The sequence below is a fragment of the Thunnus maccoyii genome, chromosome 22 (assembly GCF_910596095.1).
Source record: "Thunnus maccoyii chromosome 22, fThuMac1.1, whole genome shotgun sequence".
NCBI classification, from domain to species: domain Eukaryota; kingdom Metazoa; phylum Chordata; class Actinopteri; order Scombriformes; family Scombridae; genus Thunnus; species Thunnus maccoyii.
The window spans coordinates 2,336,570-2,352,174 of NC_056554.1; the positions used below are offsets into that span (position 1 = coordinate 2,336,570).

At 38.5% G+C, this 15,605-nt stretch overlaps 1 protein-coding gene across 3 annotated transcripts in view; it reads right to left on the reverse strand.

The window, feature by feature from the left end:
* Positions 1-15,605, reverse strand: part of mllt3 (MLLT3 super elongation complex subunit) — a 60,965-nt gene that overhangs the window by 21,484 nt on the left and 23,876 nt on the right. For all 3 annotated transcript variants that reach the window (XM_042401293.1, XM_042401292.1, XM_042401294.1), the window contains exons 3-7: positions 10,019-10,101; positions 7,814-7,957; positions 5,453-5,491; positions 3,354-3,482; positions 71-649 (exon numbers count right to left, since the gene is read on the reverse strand). In XM_042401293.1, the coding sequence (XP_042257227.1) occupies positions 71-649; positions 3,354-3,482; positions 5,453-5,491; positions 7,814-7,957; positions 10,019-10,101 (974 nt within the window). The remainder of the gene's footprint in view (positions 1-70; positions 650-3,353; positions 3,483-5,452; positions 5,492-7,813; positions 7,958-10,018; positions 10,102-15,605) is intronic.

The following is a 15,605-nucleotide window of genomic DNA, read 5'->3' on the forward strand; positions in this document are numbered from 1 at the left end:
TAGTGTAACTGTATTGTCAATGAAATCAACTACTTTACTTTTAACACAGACCAGGAACAGTTGTACTTACATCTGATTTGGTAGAATGGTCCTCCATATCAGAGTCATTGGGGTCCACCAGTTCCTGGAAAGGAGGAAGTGTCGACACCTTCCTGCGATCAGCCTCGTCTCCCTCTGGTCGTAATTTATTTGTTTGCATCTGTGACCTATCCTTCAATAGTTTCTTATCCAAATGTTGAGCATCCGACCCCGATGTTTGCTTCCCTGATGAATCCACAAATCCCTTTTTACGTTTTTTGGTCATATGATCGTCACCATCAGGGGTAGACAGACGCTTGTTAAGCCCTGACCCGTGGGTCATCCCCTCAGTCCGATGCTCCTTGGACAAAGACTTGGGTTCCTTGAAGCCCATCTTAGGATTTATATCTCTAAGTGGCTGGTTCTCTTTGGGTTTCCTGGAAGGTTCTTTGGGGGCTTTGCTGGGTTCCCAGCCAGAGTCTCTGAAGGCACTTTTGGGCTCTTTCAAGTCTTTTGGAGGCTTGTCTTTGTGGTCCTTGGAGGGTTTGTGGAGTTTGGAGAAGCTGCTGCTGTTGGTGCTGGTGGTTGTGGCGGTGGTGAGAAGGGTAGTACTGCTTCCTTTGGAGCCATCCTGTGGATGAAAACCGGCAAATGAAAAAGAAAAAAAAAAAAATCAAACATTGTAGAACACTTTCTAAGGAATAAAAAGGACTGAACGAAAAAGTTTTTTTCGTTGGTCCAAATCATGGCAAGGGGACTGCTTTCTGGCAAGTTAAGTCATGCAGGGAAAAACAAAAAGAAATTGTACCCAACATTTAAGGTGTCAGAGCAATTACACAGAATCATCTAAGCTACAAAGAAAAAAACTTCAGCTCAAAGGATTATAGCACAGCGAAGAGGGAAATCCCACTTTAGGTCAGTGGGCAAATATAATAGGGCAAGGGCATAATTAGCCTCTGAGAAATACTGTTGTCTGAAGACTGGATGGGCTTGTATTGCTGTGACAATAACTGAAGTGCCACTAAAAATAATTCAGTGATTCAAAATAAAAACAACAGTGGCACTACTTTAGTTTAAATCTTATTATTCTTTATTATTACTATTATTATCATCAAGCAGTGTTCAAACACTACTTTACAGCAGGAAAAATGCCTCCAGTGATTATGCAGTCATCTTGCAGTTCATGTTGTGGTGACTATGGATTGCAATTTAGACTACATGTAGAACTAAAATGCATAGTCGTAAACAACAAAGTGAGCAAAAACTAGGCAGCCAGGTCAAAGGAAGATTAATCCTCTGCCTTTTACACAAGAGAAAACATGCATGCCACCCTGCAGTTTGGCATTACCATCTGTGAAAAGAGCTCCATTCTTAAAAGAAAATCAAAAGGGTCTTCTTAGTCCCCATCTATGGGCTTAAAGTGCAAACTCAGGACTTCTTTTGAGCAGTGGTGTTCAGTGGGGTGAAGGGCCTTTTCAACAGCCACACATGCGCAACCTTAAAAGTGGAGCGAAGGGCAACTTGGAGAAAGGAGGAAATGCATTCGTTCTAACGACGGGGGCCATTTGTCCCTGGGTCTCACCTCCAGCCCCCTTGTCAATATTTCATCAATGCAGTAAACCCATTAAAGCAGTCTAGACGACGGGGTGTGTTACAACTCTGCCCAAGCACCTCTAAAACCTTTCATTTTGTCTATCTGCTTGTGACCCCGGGACCTTAGGATGTAAAGCTGCCGGCTCATTTTAAACTCCAGCATGCTCCTCCACTGCAGTAAAGCCATTTCCCTCCCAGCAGCGCAACATAAAACACTGTTTTAGTGCTCTGGAAGGGACCCACAGTGCCTCTGCAGCCATCAACATTGAAGAGATCACTAAAGTGGCACTTTTTAACAAACCTTTCAGCACCATGACGCTGGCAGGTTAGCAGGTGATCCAAGTTCATGTAAATCTCTCAGAGGCCTAGAATAATACTGTTAGAGTGGAACTGAAAGCACATCAAAAATACAAACAGCTACGGAATGTATTTCTACTTTCTAAGAATGTATTCTTTTCAGGTATACCAGACAACTGGATCATGTACCACTTACAATATATTGTATTATAAATACTACTAGGAGCAGTAGAAATATATTTAACACTTGATTATCCTGGATATATTTATTTCTATACACCATTAGACGGTTATAAATATAATATAAAAAACACTGTTATAAACTTCAATGTACCTTGAAATATACTAAAGACCTGTATCATGTCATGTACCATTAATAATATATTTTATTATGATTACTATTATATTATTTAGAATTACATTATATTGCACCACTTATCCAAGATGACACTATGACAGTTTTATTTTCTATATCTACATTTCATACTAAATATATACTTTTCATACTATATACACTTTAATTTATCTTTAAGTATATTATATTTATTAATCATACTTCAATCTCCTGTTTTATTTTATATATTCCAATTACATAGTTCTTATCTGGTTGTCTTTTTACTGTACCCTAGCCCGCCTCCTGTACTGCTACATATGAATTTCACCCCTAGACATCAACAGAGTCTTAAACATACAGTTTTGAATTTAAATATCTCAGGATAAAAGCTTTAGTATTTAGGATCATTGTCAAAAAGTTATGATTTATTACAAAAATACATAATGTGTTCTAATACCACAGCAATAATTCTCAACATGTGATGGAGAGAGAGAGAGAGAGGTAGAGAGAGTGTGTGTGACCTCCTGCTTCACGAGTAATTCATCACACGCACTCTGTTTAGACTGGAAACCGTTTCCATGTGAAATGGGCCTCTCCTAACCTGGCTCTTAAATGACACCATTTAAAGGGACTAAAAATAACACATAATGGAAACAACATGCCACTTTATTGACATACATGATTTAGTGCTGCAGGAGATAATGTCTCAGAGCTCACATGTAGCTTCTAGGCCCATCATTTATACCCCCCCTCCCCCTTTTAACGTGTTAATTCATTCTATATAGGAATATTGTCTCAAACGTTCTTGCATATGGGATTTTAAGATCAAAATATGGGCAATTTCAAATCCACAGCCCATCTCTGAGTGAGTGGACTGAGTTCTAATGGCTAAGCGGCAGCCAAGATATAGTTTGCTTAAGCCAGAGTTGGATGTCTTTGAAATCCCAGGAGTTTAAATATGTTGGACGTCGTTGAACCTGCCAAATATGTGAGGGGATTAGGGCCTGGAGACTTTGAAGGGGTAAAAAGTTTCAGAGCTGGGTGGGGCCCGAGAGTGCAGGCAGAACAGAAGGTTGTTTAGCTCCAGGCTGTACCTGGAAACAACACTGACCTTTGACCCATGGAAGCTTTTGCTCTTCTTTGGGTCGGAGAAGGTGGATGTCAGTGAGCTGTTGGGTAGTGTAGGCAGCTTCAGGTGCTGGCCGAACAGGGAGGTCGAGCCCTCCTGCATTACCATCACCTGCCAGAGGAACAGCAACAAACCAGAATCATCAGAGGCTTCTTTGCTTTGTTAGTTATAAAGTAGAAAAGCATGGCTTGATATCAAACTTCAATAGTTTTTGAATACCAATTAAAATGTGTCAATGTATCAAAATGTGTCTACCAAAAATATGTCTACCAAAACTTGGCATTGAATGCTTGGTCAGATTTTTAGTCTTTGGATAATTTTCAATCAGATAATTCTGGATTTAAACAATAATTTTGATGAAAAATATATTTTCCCTGGTATTTGAAATAGTGCACTACTGGGATTTCAGTATTAATGTAGTCTTCCATTGATGGATTGAGAGGTAGTAGCTACGACTTGCACCAATTGGTTTTGTATCTGTTGAACTAAATCTTGTACGTCACCAATGTCTGAAAGCATTGTCTGATTTATGACACATAAATCATCTGTGTATGAAGCTATTTTAATGGTTACAGGTTTAATTGCCTTTGTCTTTCTAATTTTTTGTGGCGTAAGATAGGGTACAAATAGTTAAAGAGAGAACATCCATCCCTGTCTAATGCCTCATATTATAGGGAAATGGCTAGAGCATTGATTTCCTTTCATTACTGTTGTTGTTAAGACCTTTAACATGTCATATATAAAATACTAAATATATTATATATAAAACTGGAGATATAACTCTATCTCCAGTTCCCACAATATGCATAATGTACCATAGATAGGATCTTTCAACCCTCTCAAATGCCTTTTCAGCATCTGAAGTTCTTTTGTGGGTTGTACGGCTGTTTTGTATACAAGACTACACTGGTGATATAAGAAATTTTCAACCAATGTCCAACTTTAAAGAGGATACATTCATGATATTTCTGTTGTTCAGAATGGTAAATGCTAAATATGCTAATTTGCTTTCTTTCCAAGAGTTAGATGAGAAGATTGGTTTCAGTCTCATGCCTGTGTGTTAAGTAGAGAGCTGAAGTCAGGGCGTGGTTAGGCTAGCTTAGCATAAAAACTGAAGCAGGGGGGAACAACTAGCCAGGCTACCAACAACTCTACAGCTCACTAATTAACATGTATCTTTTTTTGTTTAATCTTTCCACAAACAGAAATATACAAAAGGCAATTTGTGCAAAGTCACTGTGTCCTGCTGTTGTTCACCAAGAAATAGTTTGAGCACATCACTTCCCCTATAACCAAAAATCATCCTTTTACATTTCTGTTTGTGTATGGATTAAACAAACAATTGGTGAGCTTTAGAGGTGTTGGTAGGTGTACTTTTTCACTTTAGACAGAGTCAGGCTAGCTGTTTCCCCTTACATTATGCAGTCTTTATGCTAAGCTAGGCTAGCCACTTCCTGACTCAAGCTCCATACTTAACATACAGACATGAGATTTATCATCTCATATCACTCTTGGAGAGAAAGTGAATAAATGTATTTCCTGAAATGTTGAACTTTCAAAATGTTTGTCTTTAAAAATGCCTGCATAAACTGCTAATTCAACAGCCTAGATATTTTGAAAAATATTTGTAGTTTGACCTCATTCTCATCATACAAATGAAAAAAACAAACAAATATAATTTGAATTTAAAAAAAAGTAACTTTTGTGTACTGAGAGACAGCGCTTGTTAGACACAAGAAAAACTTAAGAGGAATGAACACGTGCATTGCCATCTTCAATGCCAAGAGCAGCAAATGTCCACACAGCACACATTCAAACTAAAAGTGCCTGTTATTGCTGGAATATCCTGCAGTCATTACAAGGATAGAACGATGGCCAGAACATGCAAGTAAAGACAACACAGCTGCTTCACTGTGTCTGTATCGAGTGCTGAGGTGCATGAAGGCAAACGTAACAGCCGGGGATTAAAGCGCTGTTATCACGACATAAAAAGCAATTTGAAGCCAATTTAAAAGTTTAAAAATGTTGTTTCAGACAAGCCTGTTTCACTCATGACCCACTAAGCATGTGTGAAATCTTACTTTTGAGTCTTCTGAACTTCGTTTGTGAGGATCCCGTTGCTGTTGAAGAGAGGGGACAAGAGACTATTATCATTTACAGCTTTATCTCATAAAATACTAACTGATCCAAAGTGATAAATCTTTGCCAAATAGTTGTTTATGATTCTCCAAATCAGTGGAATAAAGGTGTGGTAAAGTAACTTAATGAAACTGTACTTTTCAGTGGTGAGACTCATCCTGACAATTGGGAATGTGAGTTTCGACATGGTCTATGTCAGCACTTGAGTCCTTTTCAAGGCTAAGAAGGGGGTGCAGGGCAAAGTAAATAGAGAGCACTTAGCTCCAGTCATAAAACCTCCAGACTACAGGGGTCCTCTGGCTGGGGGCCAATAGACTGACTGCACACCACACTGAGGAAGCAACTAAAGGTAAACTGATGCCAGTTTATCACAACTGTAACGAGTACAGAGAGCTTTAATGACTACATCAGCTGATCTAAGTGCTGCTAAATTTATAGTCATTCATGCAGAGACCATGCCTCTTAAAAAAAAAAAAAAGCAAATACTCAAGTTAAGAGAATCACTGGAATCTACATGTTTAAAAGAATTATACTGTATACTGTAGAATTATTTTAAAATATAATAGAAAAAGCTCAGACAATACACTGACTTGTTCAGATACCAGAAAGCAGGAGTGGTTAGGTTACACCTCATATACTGTAACAGAATGACATTTGGCGTGCACAGTCACACTTCTCTTGTGAACAACAGCTGCTGTGCCTAAGAGTTGAACAAAGAGGTCAGAAGACATTTTTACTCCTGGCAGAAAAATGTACGATTGTGCCAAAACTCATATCATAAATTTGTCGACTTGAATATTTGGGATCCAAATACTACAGTAATACCCAATTTACACCTGGCACATGCAATCTCTATCTGGATAAGGAAAAACACATGTTAAGGCAAGTCTCGAGGTCGTAACTCTGCCTCTTCCTTCATACCTCAAACTAACCCGGCAAAAGCTGCAAGTAGGAGTAGTAGTAACTAGCAAGTCCTCGTGCTCAAAAAGTGATTGTTTCCCTTGACCTTTTCCAATGAAATGTTAGGGAGAGTTGGGATGAGATCAGACATGGATACATTTCACATTTGATGTCAAGGAAAACAAGACTCTTTGTAAACCGTGTGGTAAAAACACAATGAAATTTATAGACGAGTCATCCTGAAATTCCCGCAAAGTTAAGCACACTTAAATGTTTTTTTTCCAAGCTAACGTTATTTTATCAGCTAACCTGAGCTGTAAACGTGAAATACAATACAAGCTAAAAGAAACCACTGCTGTCCTGTACTGATTAGAGAAGAGAATGACCCAGAGTTGCTAATCTTAAATGCTAAATTAAAAGATTGATCGACACGCTAAAGATAAGTGTAAAGTCTCACTGTCCTCAAACTGAAACAAACCTTTAACAAACAGAAGAATGCACGTCTGACCAAATGTTTACATTGAGCTTTTAATAGCACATGTCAAAAAAAACGTAATGTTAAACTTAATGTTCATGTGAGCTTAATGTTAGCGTTACTTAATGTTAGACATATGACAGAAGAAAGGAACAGTAATGTAGTATGCTGTGTGTGCGTGTTTGGGTGAGTGAGGGGGGAGGTGAGACAGAGAAATCAGAATCAGATTTTTTTCCCTCTTATTCAAGCTCACAGATACAGAAGACCTCCGATGACAAGGAGTGCAAATAAAGCTGGTGCATCCCAGAGCAATCAGAATATTTCAACAGCTCTTCTACGTGCTTCTCAGTACAAAGTGCCACATGACAAGAAGAAAGGCCACGGCAAAATGAAACAAAACCACTGAAGATGAGCACTTTGCTCTGATGATGGAGACGGTAGAGGTTCTTTATGTCTTCAGAGAGAGGTGTTACTTTGTCATTGTCTGAGATGGTCTTTTGTCAAAAAGCAGGGTCATATTCTTGTTTATTTTACATGAGACATGATTTGTATTTGATTTTAAGATAAATAAAAAGAACATAACAGTTAAAACTGTGTCTGTATTGCACGTTCAAACCTTAATACCATTTCATAATAACAGGCAAATAGATATTTCCTCCAGAAGTCTATAATGAATGTGTAGAGCGATCTGTATATACAGAAAATGAACGTTGCAGTGGAGCTGCTCAGTAACCAACAGATTTACTAGCCTGTGGTTGAACAGTGGTAGGCTGGTGTTCTACAACTATATGAATGGTGTGAAAGTGTTTCTGGAGAACTCTCACTGGAAAAACAGATTTGAAAGGTTTTTTTTTCTGTCAGGTGGGCTGCAACAGAAGACGCCTGTTTTGCATTTAAAAACTGTCACTCAAGCTCCGTGCACTCCTACCCCTCCGGCTTTCAGTAGCTTCCTACGAAACTCCTCCGTTGGGTTGTTGAAGGTGAGCTTCTCACAGCGCAGGTGATTGACAGGCGGGTGGCCCTCCAGGTGGAGGAACAGGTCGTAATCGAAGCGAACTTTCTTCGGTTCTTCCTGAGGGAAAGTGGTCATCCGCCCAGAGAGGGAGAAGAGGACAACAGTCACAATCGGGGCATCAACACTAGTGAACTGCATCACATGAAGGTGCGTTCAGATGTAAGCTAAGTTGTTGTCTGCTTTAAGTCTTCCTACGCAACTTAACATAGCTTAACAATGACTTTCAAAGATATTAGACACTACTTCTATAGGAGGAAACTGCCAACAGCTACTAGGAAATCTATTACAAGTTTGCAAGTTGATGCTAGAATAATAAAATTGATGGTAATGGCATAATTAATGGATCCATAAATGATGAAGAGTATGTCTTATCATATGAATTCTATGTGAATAATTGTAGTCTTCTGGTTAGAAGCCAGCAGGTGATCTATTTAAAGAGCACACCTGATGTCTATCAAGAAGAGAGGTCATGTTATGAAATGTTATGCTTGCTCTTTTTACAATCATTATGTCATTAATTTAACAGTGTAACTGTAACAGTGCCAACTGTACATTTGTTTTGGATTAGTCCTGCACCTGCCAGCCCACAACTACACAGTGGTAGAGAGTATCATTAATGTACAGTGGCTTGGTCAAATGGTGAATGGCTTATTTTTGTACCTTCTGTTTCACAAGTCAATTTTCTTTCAGTTTCTCCATATTGTAATTTTACAATTGAACATGAAATCTATTGAATGACCATTCTGGAAGAGGTTGCTCTTCTGAGGGTGTCGTATCTTCTGCAGATTGTAAAGCCCTTTATGGCAAATTTGTGATTTTGTGCTCTATAGATAAAACTGACATGACCTGAATTCTGTTGGAATTTCACCTTGATGTCATGGTGCAGGCATTCTATATATATAAAGCATTTACATTGAGCAAAATATACAGGTGCAAACATCTTGAGTGCAAGTGAATTTACATTGAAAGATAATTTGTCAAACTACTATTTCTAAGATTTAAGAATTAAGAAGATGTAAATGTAGTATTTGTGGATCCACAAATGTACATTACAGAAATACATTGGGGGAAAAAAACAAACAAACTGCTTAAAGTGCCATAATGAGGGTTATGAGCTACACTGACCTAATGGCCACACTTTGTCTATTCATCTAGTCAAAACACAAACTTCTTCATTTAAAAAAATACCATAAATTTAGCACATTACCATAAAAAAACATCAAATTGTTATCAATCACAAAAAATACAAATGCTGCCCTTTAGGAACACTTCAAGGCCTATAAACAAGACTTACACTATTCAGGTACATTGTTGAACCTGTATTTTGGAAGCGCTCAGAGCCAATACACAGTGACAATACACAGTGACTGTAGTTACGCACAGAAAATAAAGGAAAATAGACTTATAGCTTAAAAATACACTTCAGGTCATAGTTGCGCATGTGACACGCAAGCTGTTATGAGTATTGTGTAGACAGCTGTATTGATAAACATAGAATTGTACACGCATTACATGAGCGACTGAGTAGCTTTCAGTGTAGACACAGTGTTATTTTACAGCCATGCTAGCAGCTCTGTGAGGCTGTTGTTAGGCACAGTGGTGCTTTGAGCTAAATGCTAATGTTGGCATGCTAATGCTCACAATGACAATGGAAACATGCTGATTTTTAACCAAATGTACTGTTTAACATGTTCACCATTTTAATTTGTTAGCATTTGTTAGCATATGTTAGCATGTTCACATGCTAACATAAGCCAGTGGGATTCATCCTTTAGGGATCATGCATGTCTTGCACGTGTCATGTGTAAAATTTATTAGCTACCTATCCAAAGTCGTTGAGATATATTAGTCTTTGGTAATCACATGAAGAGGCAGACCGACAGACAGTCATTGCCACCGTAGAGCCACGCTGCTAGCATGATTAAAAATAAAAGATCTGTGGGGCTCCTGGTAAATAGTTTTAAATTATCAGATGTATGTTACACAAACTTATATAACTAGAAGGCAGGTTATAGTGCCTATAGCAGATATGGGTATTTACAAGGAAATGAAAGGGGAAAATGTAGAGTATAAAATATAGAATGAGAGGTAAGATGTGAGTACAATTACTAAATGTACCTTGTTTTTGAAGTAAACTTCAATAGGCAAGATGAAGCCTGCGTATCCAGACTCCTCCACTTTGTACGGTGGATCCTTGCACACTGAAAGCAAAGAGAAAATCTGACATTAAAATGAGGCCATCAACCTTCAACACAAGGTAACAGACAAAACATTAAAAAAAAATCTCTCAGTGTGGGAACCTTCATGTAGCAACTGTCTGTGTGTATACCGGTGGCTGCTGTGGTTTGCTTTGATGAACACAAAGAGTCCGAACCATCATTATATTTATGACGTTCTCTCACCACTCTGGACTGTTATCTTTGCTTCTCAAAAGTCTTTTAGCCACCGAATAACTGAGCCACCAAACCTGCAGCTCCGTTCTCAGGAGAGCTCATTAACTCTCATTTCCATCTCATGCGCTGATGTATCAATGCAAAAAAAAAAAAAAAAAAAAAAAAAAAGTGGAAATTTAGAACTGTAAAGCTTGTGAATGCACCCGGCTCATGACAAGGTGAAGACTTCCTCCCTCCTTCACCCCCATGGGTTTTTAAAGACAAACACACTACTAGAGCTCAGGTGTTCTTCTCTGGAGGTGTATGTTTTTCAGTCTCTCTCCCAGCGGACTCTAAAGAAAAAGCACCAATTAAGCTCATGTATGTGGAGACCTGAGCGTGTTCAGTTGAAGAAGAGCTAACAGCAGTTCTAAAGCAGATCTTTAGATATTGTCAGCAGGGCTCCAGACTAACTTTTCTTCCCACCACTGTCCCAGAACCATCCTGAAAAACTATTTTAACCATCCTGAAGTGAATGTTAACTGTCCCAAAATCAAAATTTTCATTACTTTGTTATCATCATGAAGGCTGGGCAATAAAACGATCAATATCACAATAAAAGTTATGTTGTTAATGATGATAAACTTTGGATATTTTATACTAGATATGGATAAATCTAACAGCCTTTCACACAGCAGGAATAAACGCGACAACAGAACAGACCGATAATAATAAAGAAAAAAGATTTGAGATGTTCCCAGTTAGACAAAAGGTGAAAATAAAGAAAGAGAGTTTGCCTGGGGCCCCCACTAATCAATAAATCTGTCCCTGCTGATGTTTGAGTGTTTTCTTTAACAATTTACTTTAAAGATTAGAGATGCTGCTTACAGTAATTGTTAAATGTTTCCATGGTGAACTCAACAGTGCCGTTGCAATACAGTTTCGTATTTATGTAGCCTACTATGTCTGCTGTTTCTGCTCCTGATAACCTATGGTGGTCTGGAAAGATTGTGGTATGCTGAATGCACTAATTTCTCCAGCAATCTCTCTTGTATAATTGTAGAAATAATTGTTATTAGTGTCTGTATATTTCTTAGTATTTCCCATTGTTAGTTTTAGTTGTGAGTCAGTAATTCGGGCCGCTGAGCAGCAGCGGACTGCAGCTCTGCTCTGCTATGTTCACATTTTAGAGAATGTAATTAATATTTCCCTCATTAATGATGTATTATTTCACCACCCGTGACCCATCTGCTATCAATCAGAATGTTCATTTTTAGGGCACCCGACTGCTGTGCCAGCATAAGAAGATGCGCTCCGTTCTAGTCGACACTTGGTTCAGTTTGTCATTTGCTAAGCGATAGTTTGAAATAAATAAATAAATAATGAAATGAAAACTCTTTGGTTGCTGTTAGTTTTGAGTCCTGATTGTCACTCTGATGCAAACTTCTAAATCAAATCCTTTTTTAGGTACTCTGTTCTTTTGATAGTGGACTGCATGAATGGGAGGATAGTCTTTTTTTTTATAGTTTGGAAGCAAACAGACTGAACTGTGAAAATTACACACAATTACAGAGCTGACAAGTCCCACATTCCCCACCCCCTAAAAAATAGAAAAAGCTTTCACAAAAGCTTTTGTTATTGTACCATCTCCTAAAAACACACTTCATTTTCTAAAAGGTCAAAGTCCTTTATTAGATTTTCGATGTACACTTCAGGGTATTCTTTAAAAAAATGGGACGATTCTTTTGGCTGATTTGATGGCACTGCACCATCAAAACCTACTCCAGCACCACCTATTACACTATTGTGTCCACAAAATTGTATCCGTTACTATTATGTCATTGTGAATCATTCAATGTGGTTTTCATTTGTACTGTCACAATGTGGACCCTATGAACACAGCTATTGATCCAAATAAACAAACAATCCAACATATGTTACAGGTCTCTGTAATGTAACATATGTCAGGTAGTTAGGTAGACTACTACTAAACTACTAACAATTACATAATGGGAATGGTAATTAGGACAATGCTTTCATTATCTGTTAATCTGATGATTACTTTCTTTATTGATTCATTGTTTGGTCTGTAAAATGTCAGAAAATAGTGACAATTGCCCTTAAAGGTTTCACAGAGCCCAACTGCTCATTTTGTCCACCCAACAGTCTGAAACCCAAAGACATTCTGTTTACTATCACACATGAAAATCCTGTTGAAGCTGCAACCAGCAAATGCAGACTAAGGCTTGAAATTTTTTATGTTGGTGTCGCTACAACGTCTGATACAAAACAATCCTTTTTTTCCCCCCCAATATGCTTCTTGGCTTAATAGCATGAACACATGTTACTATGAAAACACAAAGCTTTAATTTAACAAAATAAGCTCAAGGTCGCAAGTCCCTCAATGCTTACAGTAGTAACACAAACAGCAGCAGAACAATGAATGAATTGATAAGTATTCATCTGTAAAGTGGACACAGTCGGAGCACCAAGAAGTAATACAGTTTGCCTTTCAGTGACGTTGGGAGATCTTGCAAACACCTAGCATCACTGTGCTCTCTTGTTTGATTTTGGAGCCCCGCCCCTTCAGGGGAGTAGCGGTGATTGATGGCTTGACGGACTACGCTGAGGTCCGCATCACCTCTTTGGGGCTCCGAGCCATCCAAAACCCAACACCGCTGAGCAAATATTATGGGTTAGAGTTAATTGTGCAAGAGGGTCAGGTTCAATTACAGACGGCTAAAGGAGCCCATTCACCGACGCACCTCTATATGAACCGAGGTTGAGACGGAGATGAGCTGAGCCGCCTGAAATGGAAAGAAAAATTCACACTCAAGCACATGAACTCTGTACATGTGTTGGTATATTTTTCTTATTTGCATGGATAACTGAGCAGACGTGATGTCATGCTGAGATACTTCAGCACGGTTACAGTGAACTACACTGACTGATAGAGGCCAATACTAATATCAATATTTGAGTGTTTAAAAATCTGATAAATACTGTATATCAGTAGATATTTTTAAAGAACACATCATAAACAAATATACTGCTATTGTTGTGATTTTTCCATTAGTATTTCCCCCTTTTGCTTTAATGACAACATGCACTCAAACTGTCAAGAACTCAAGTTTATTCAAAAACCTGATGAGCTACATTATCCCAACATGAATCTACTGAATCAACTCAACTTCTATTCATCTTCATCCTCATTATACTTCATTATATATTACTGCAGGAAGTTCCACTCTATCTTATTCTATTTTTAAAACAGGATTTGGGACATCTGACATTAGTTTGCATAATTGGTCAATGACAAAAAAAAATACAAAAGCGTTCTTGGACATTTTAAACTAAAATGACAGTGTGACACAGGCCTCTTAGTTTGACAACACTGCCTGTTTTACTGTGTGTTTGCAATGCCATTTAGAGATGGCGCCATTCATTCATTCATTAAGCCCATAAACATGTGTGTGGCGTCCATAGAAAATGCAGTGCTTTCAGTGGACTTTAATGCTTACTGTGCAATCGTCACATTGCTGCCATCAGTGTTTACTGAAGTAACCCGTCTAATGAGGATGTCCCCCGTCTGTGCAATCAATGCAATTCTTAATGGTGTTTTGTTATCAGTTATTTTGCTAATCTTTGTCAAACACTGAAGATGACTCCATGCTCTCTACTCGGCAGGACACAAACTCTCAGCTGAGTGCACGCACACACACACACACACACACATATTCATACAAAGCATGTGGGGGCGGGGCTGATATGGACAGATAAGCACGTTTCTCTGTCATGTTTGGAGGCTAGCAGTAATGTATAGCGAATCACAACTTGTTAATCAAAACTATTTTATTAGATTCAAACACTAATATAATAAAGTAGCCAGCTGGACTTAAATGAGTAGTTGGATGTTTGGCAGGCAGCCGGCACTTAGTTAAAACTCATAAGCGAAATGCTGTTAAAACACAAACAACGCCTCTTTCCTACTGTAGTAAGACAGACGATGAGCTACAACCTTATTTTCAACAAAACGAGCCATCCTCCGAGCTGGACAAATAACATCGGTCTCCATGTACAGCCGACTGTGAGACAAGTGTGCCGGGACCGTCTACAACTCAGTTTCCTCACCAAAAAGCTGTAGTTGGCACTAGAAAAACCACGAGAAAGAGAATTCTGAGCTGCAACAGAAAAGAAGGGAGGTAGGAGGGCAATGCCTCGTCAGACTCCTACACAGTCACAGAGAGTCTTTTCAGAGAGGCGGGAATATCCAGGTATACAGATATAATATATTCAGCCCATTGAAACTTGTTATCTAAATGAATGATTTTAATGGAACTGAAAAAACTATACCACATGCTTCAGTTGGGAATCAAACCCTGGTCTCACAGGTCTCTGCTACATGACAGTATATAAGCTGCTATTAATCATCAAAAGTATCGGTATCAGTATTGATATCAGCGATTCTGGCCCTGTATCACTTGGTATTGGATCGAAACCAAATTTTGCGGTATCGCCCACCCCTACTGGAAACTTGAGACACAGTCACATTTATAACAGGTGGCTGCAATTTGAGTTACTTGAACAAGCCTCTGGCTCCCGTTCACATGACATTAACATGCGTCTTGGGTGATCCGATCACAAGTGGACAGCTCTTAAGTATGTCAGTTCACACCTGGCGTTAGAATGCATCTCCGCATGCATCTGATGTCACCACTTGTGATCGGATCTCACTGCCCCGCTGTACATGCAAATAAACACGTACGCCAACGTGTTGTTGTTTTTAAACTGGCGGGTGGCAGCAATGCACGTCCGTTGCCTAGTCTGCCGGACAGTAAAAGAAGCTCGAAAAGACCTTGTCGCTGTTTTCACTATGAGTTATTGTACATAATATGCATACATAAGTATAACAGTACATCATTTGCATACATGCAGCAGTACTACAGTGATACTATTAACAGATTTTTTTTACAAAAATATCTGCAGATGCCAGTGCTGTTAGTTGATCATTTATGCCTGTTTGTTCATTTGTCTTTCACTTTTCATACTAACCTCCCACTACTGCTGCATTTATATAGTTTCTATTGTTTACACCTCTACAATAATCAAACTTTAAGCCTATTTGATTTTTGAAAATATGATTTTCAGCTAATTATAGAGCTGGTTAATACAACTGTTCTCATTATAGGAAGGCTATTATTACTTGATGGTATGATGACTTAATAATAATAATAATAGAAGCTGAATATGAACATGGCTGTTGAAACTGTAGAAGTCATTACATCCCTCCTTACATATAGGACTTAGTTTCCTTCCCTTGAAATTTTCCTTGA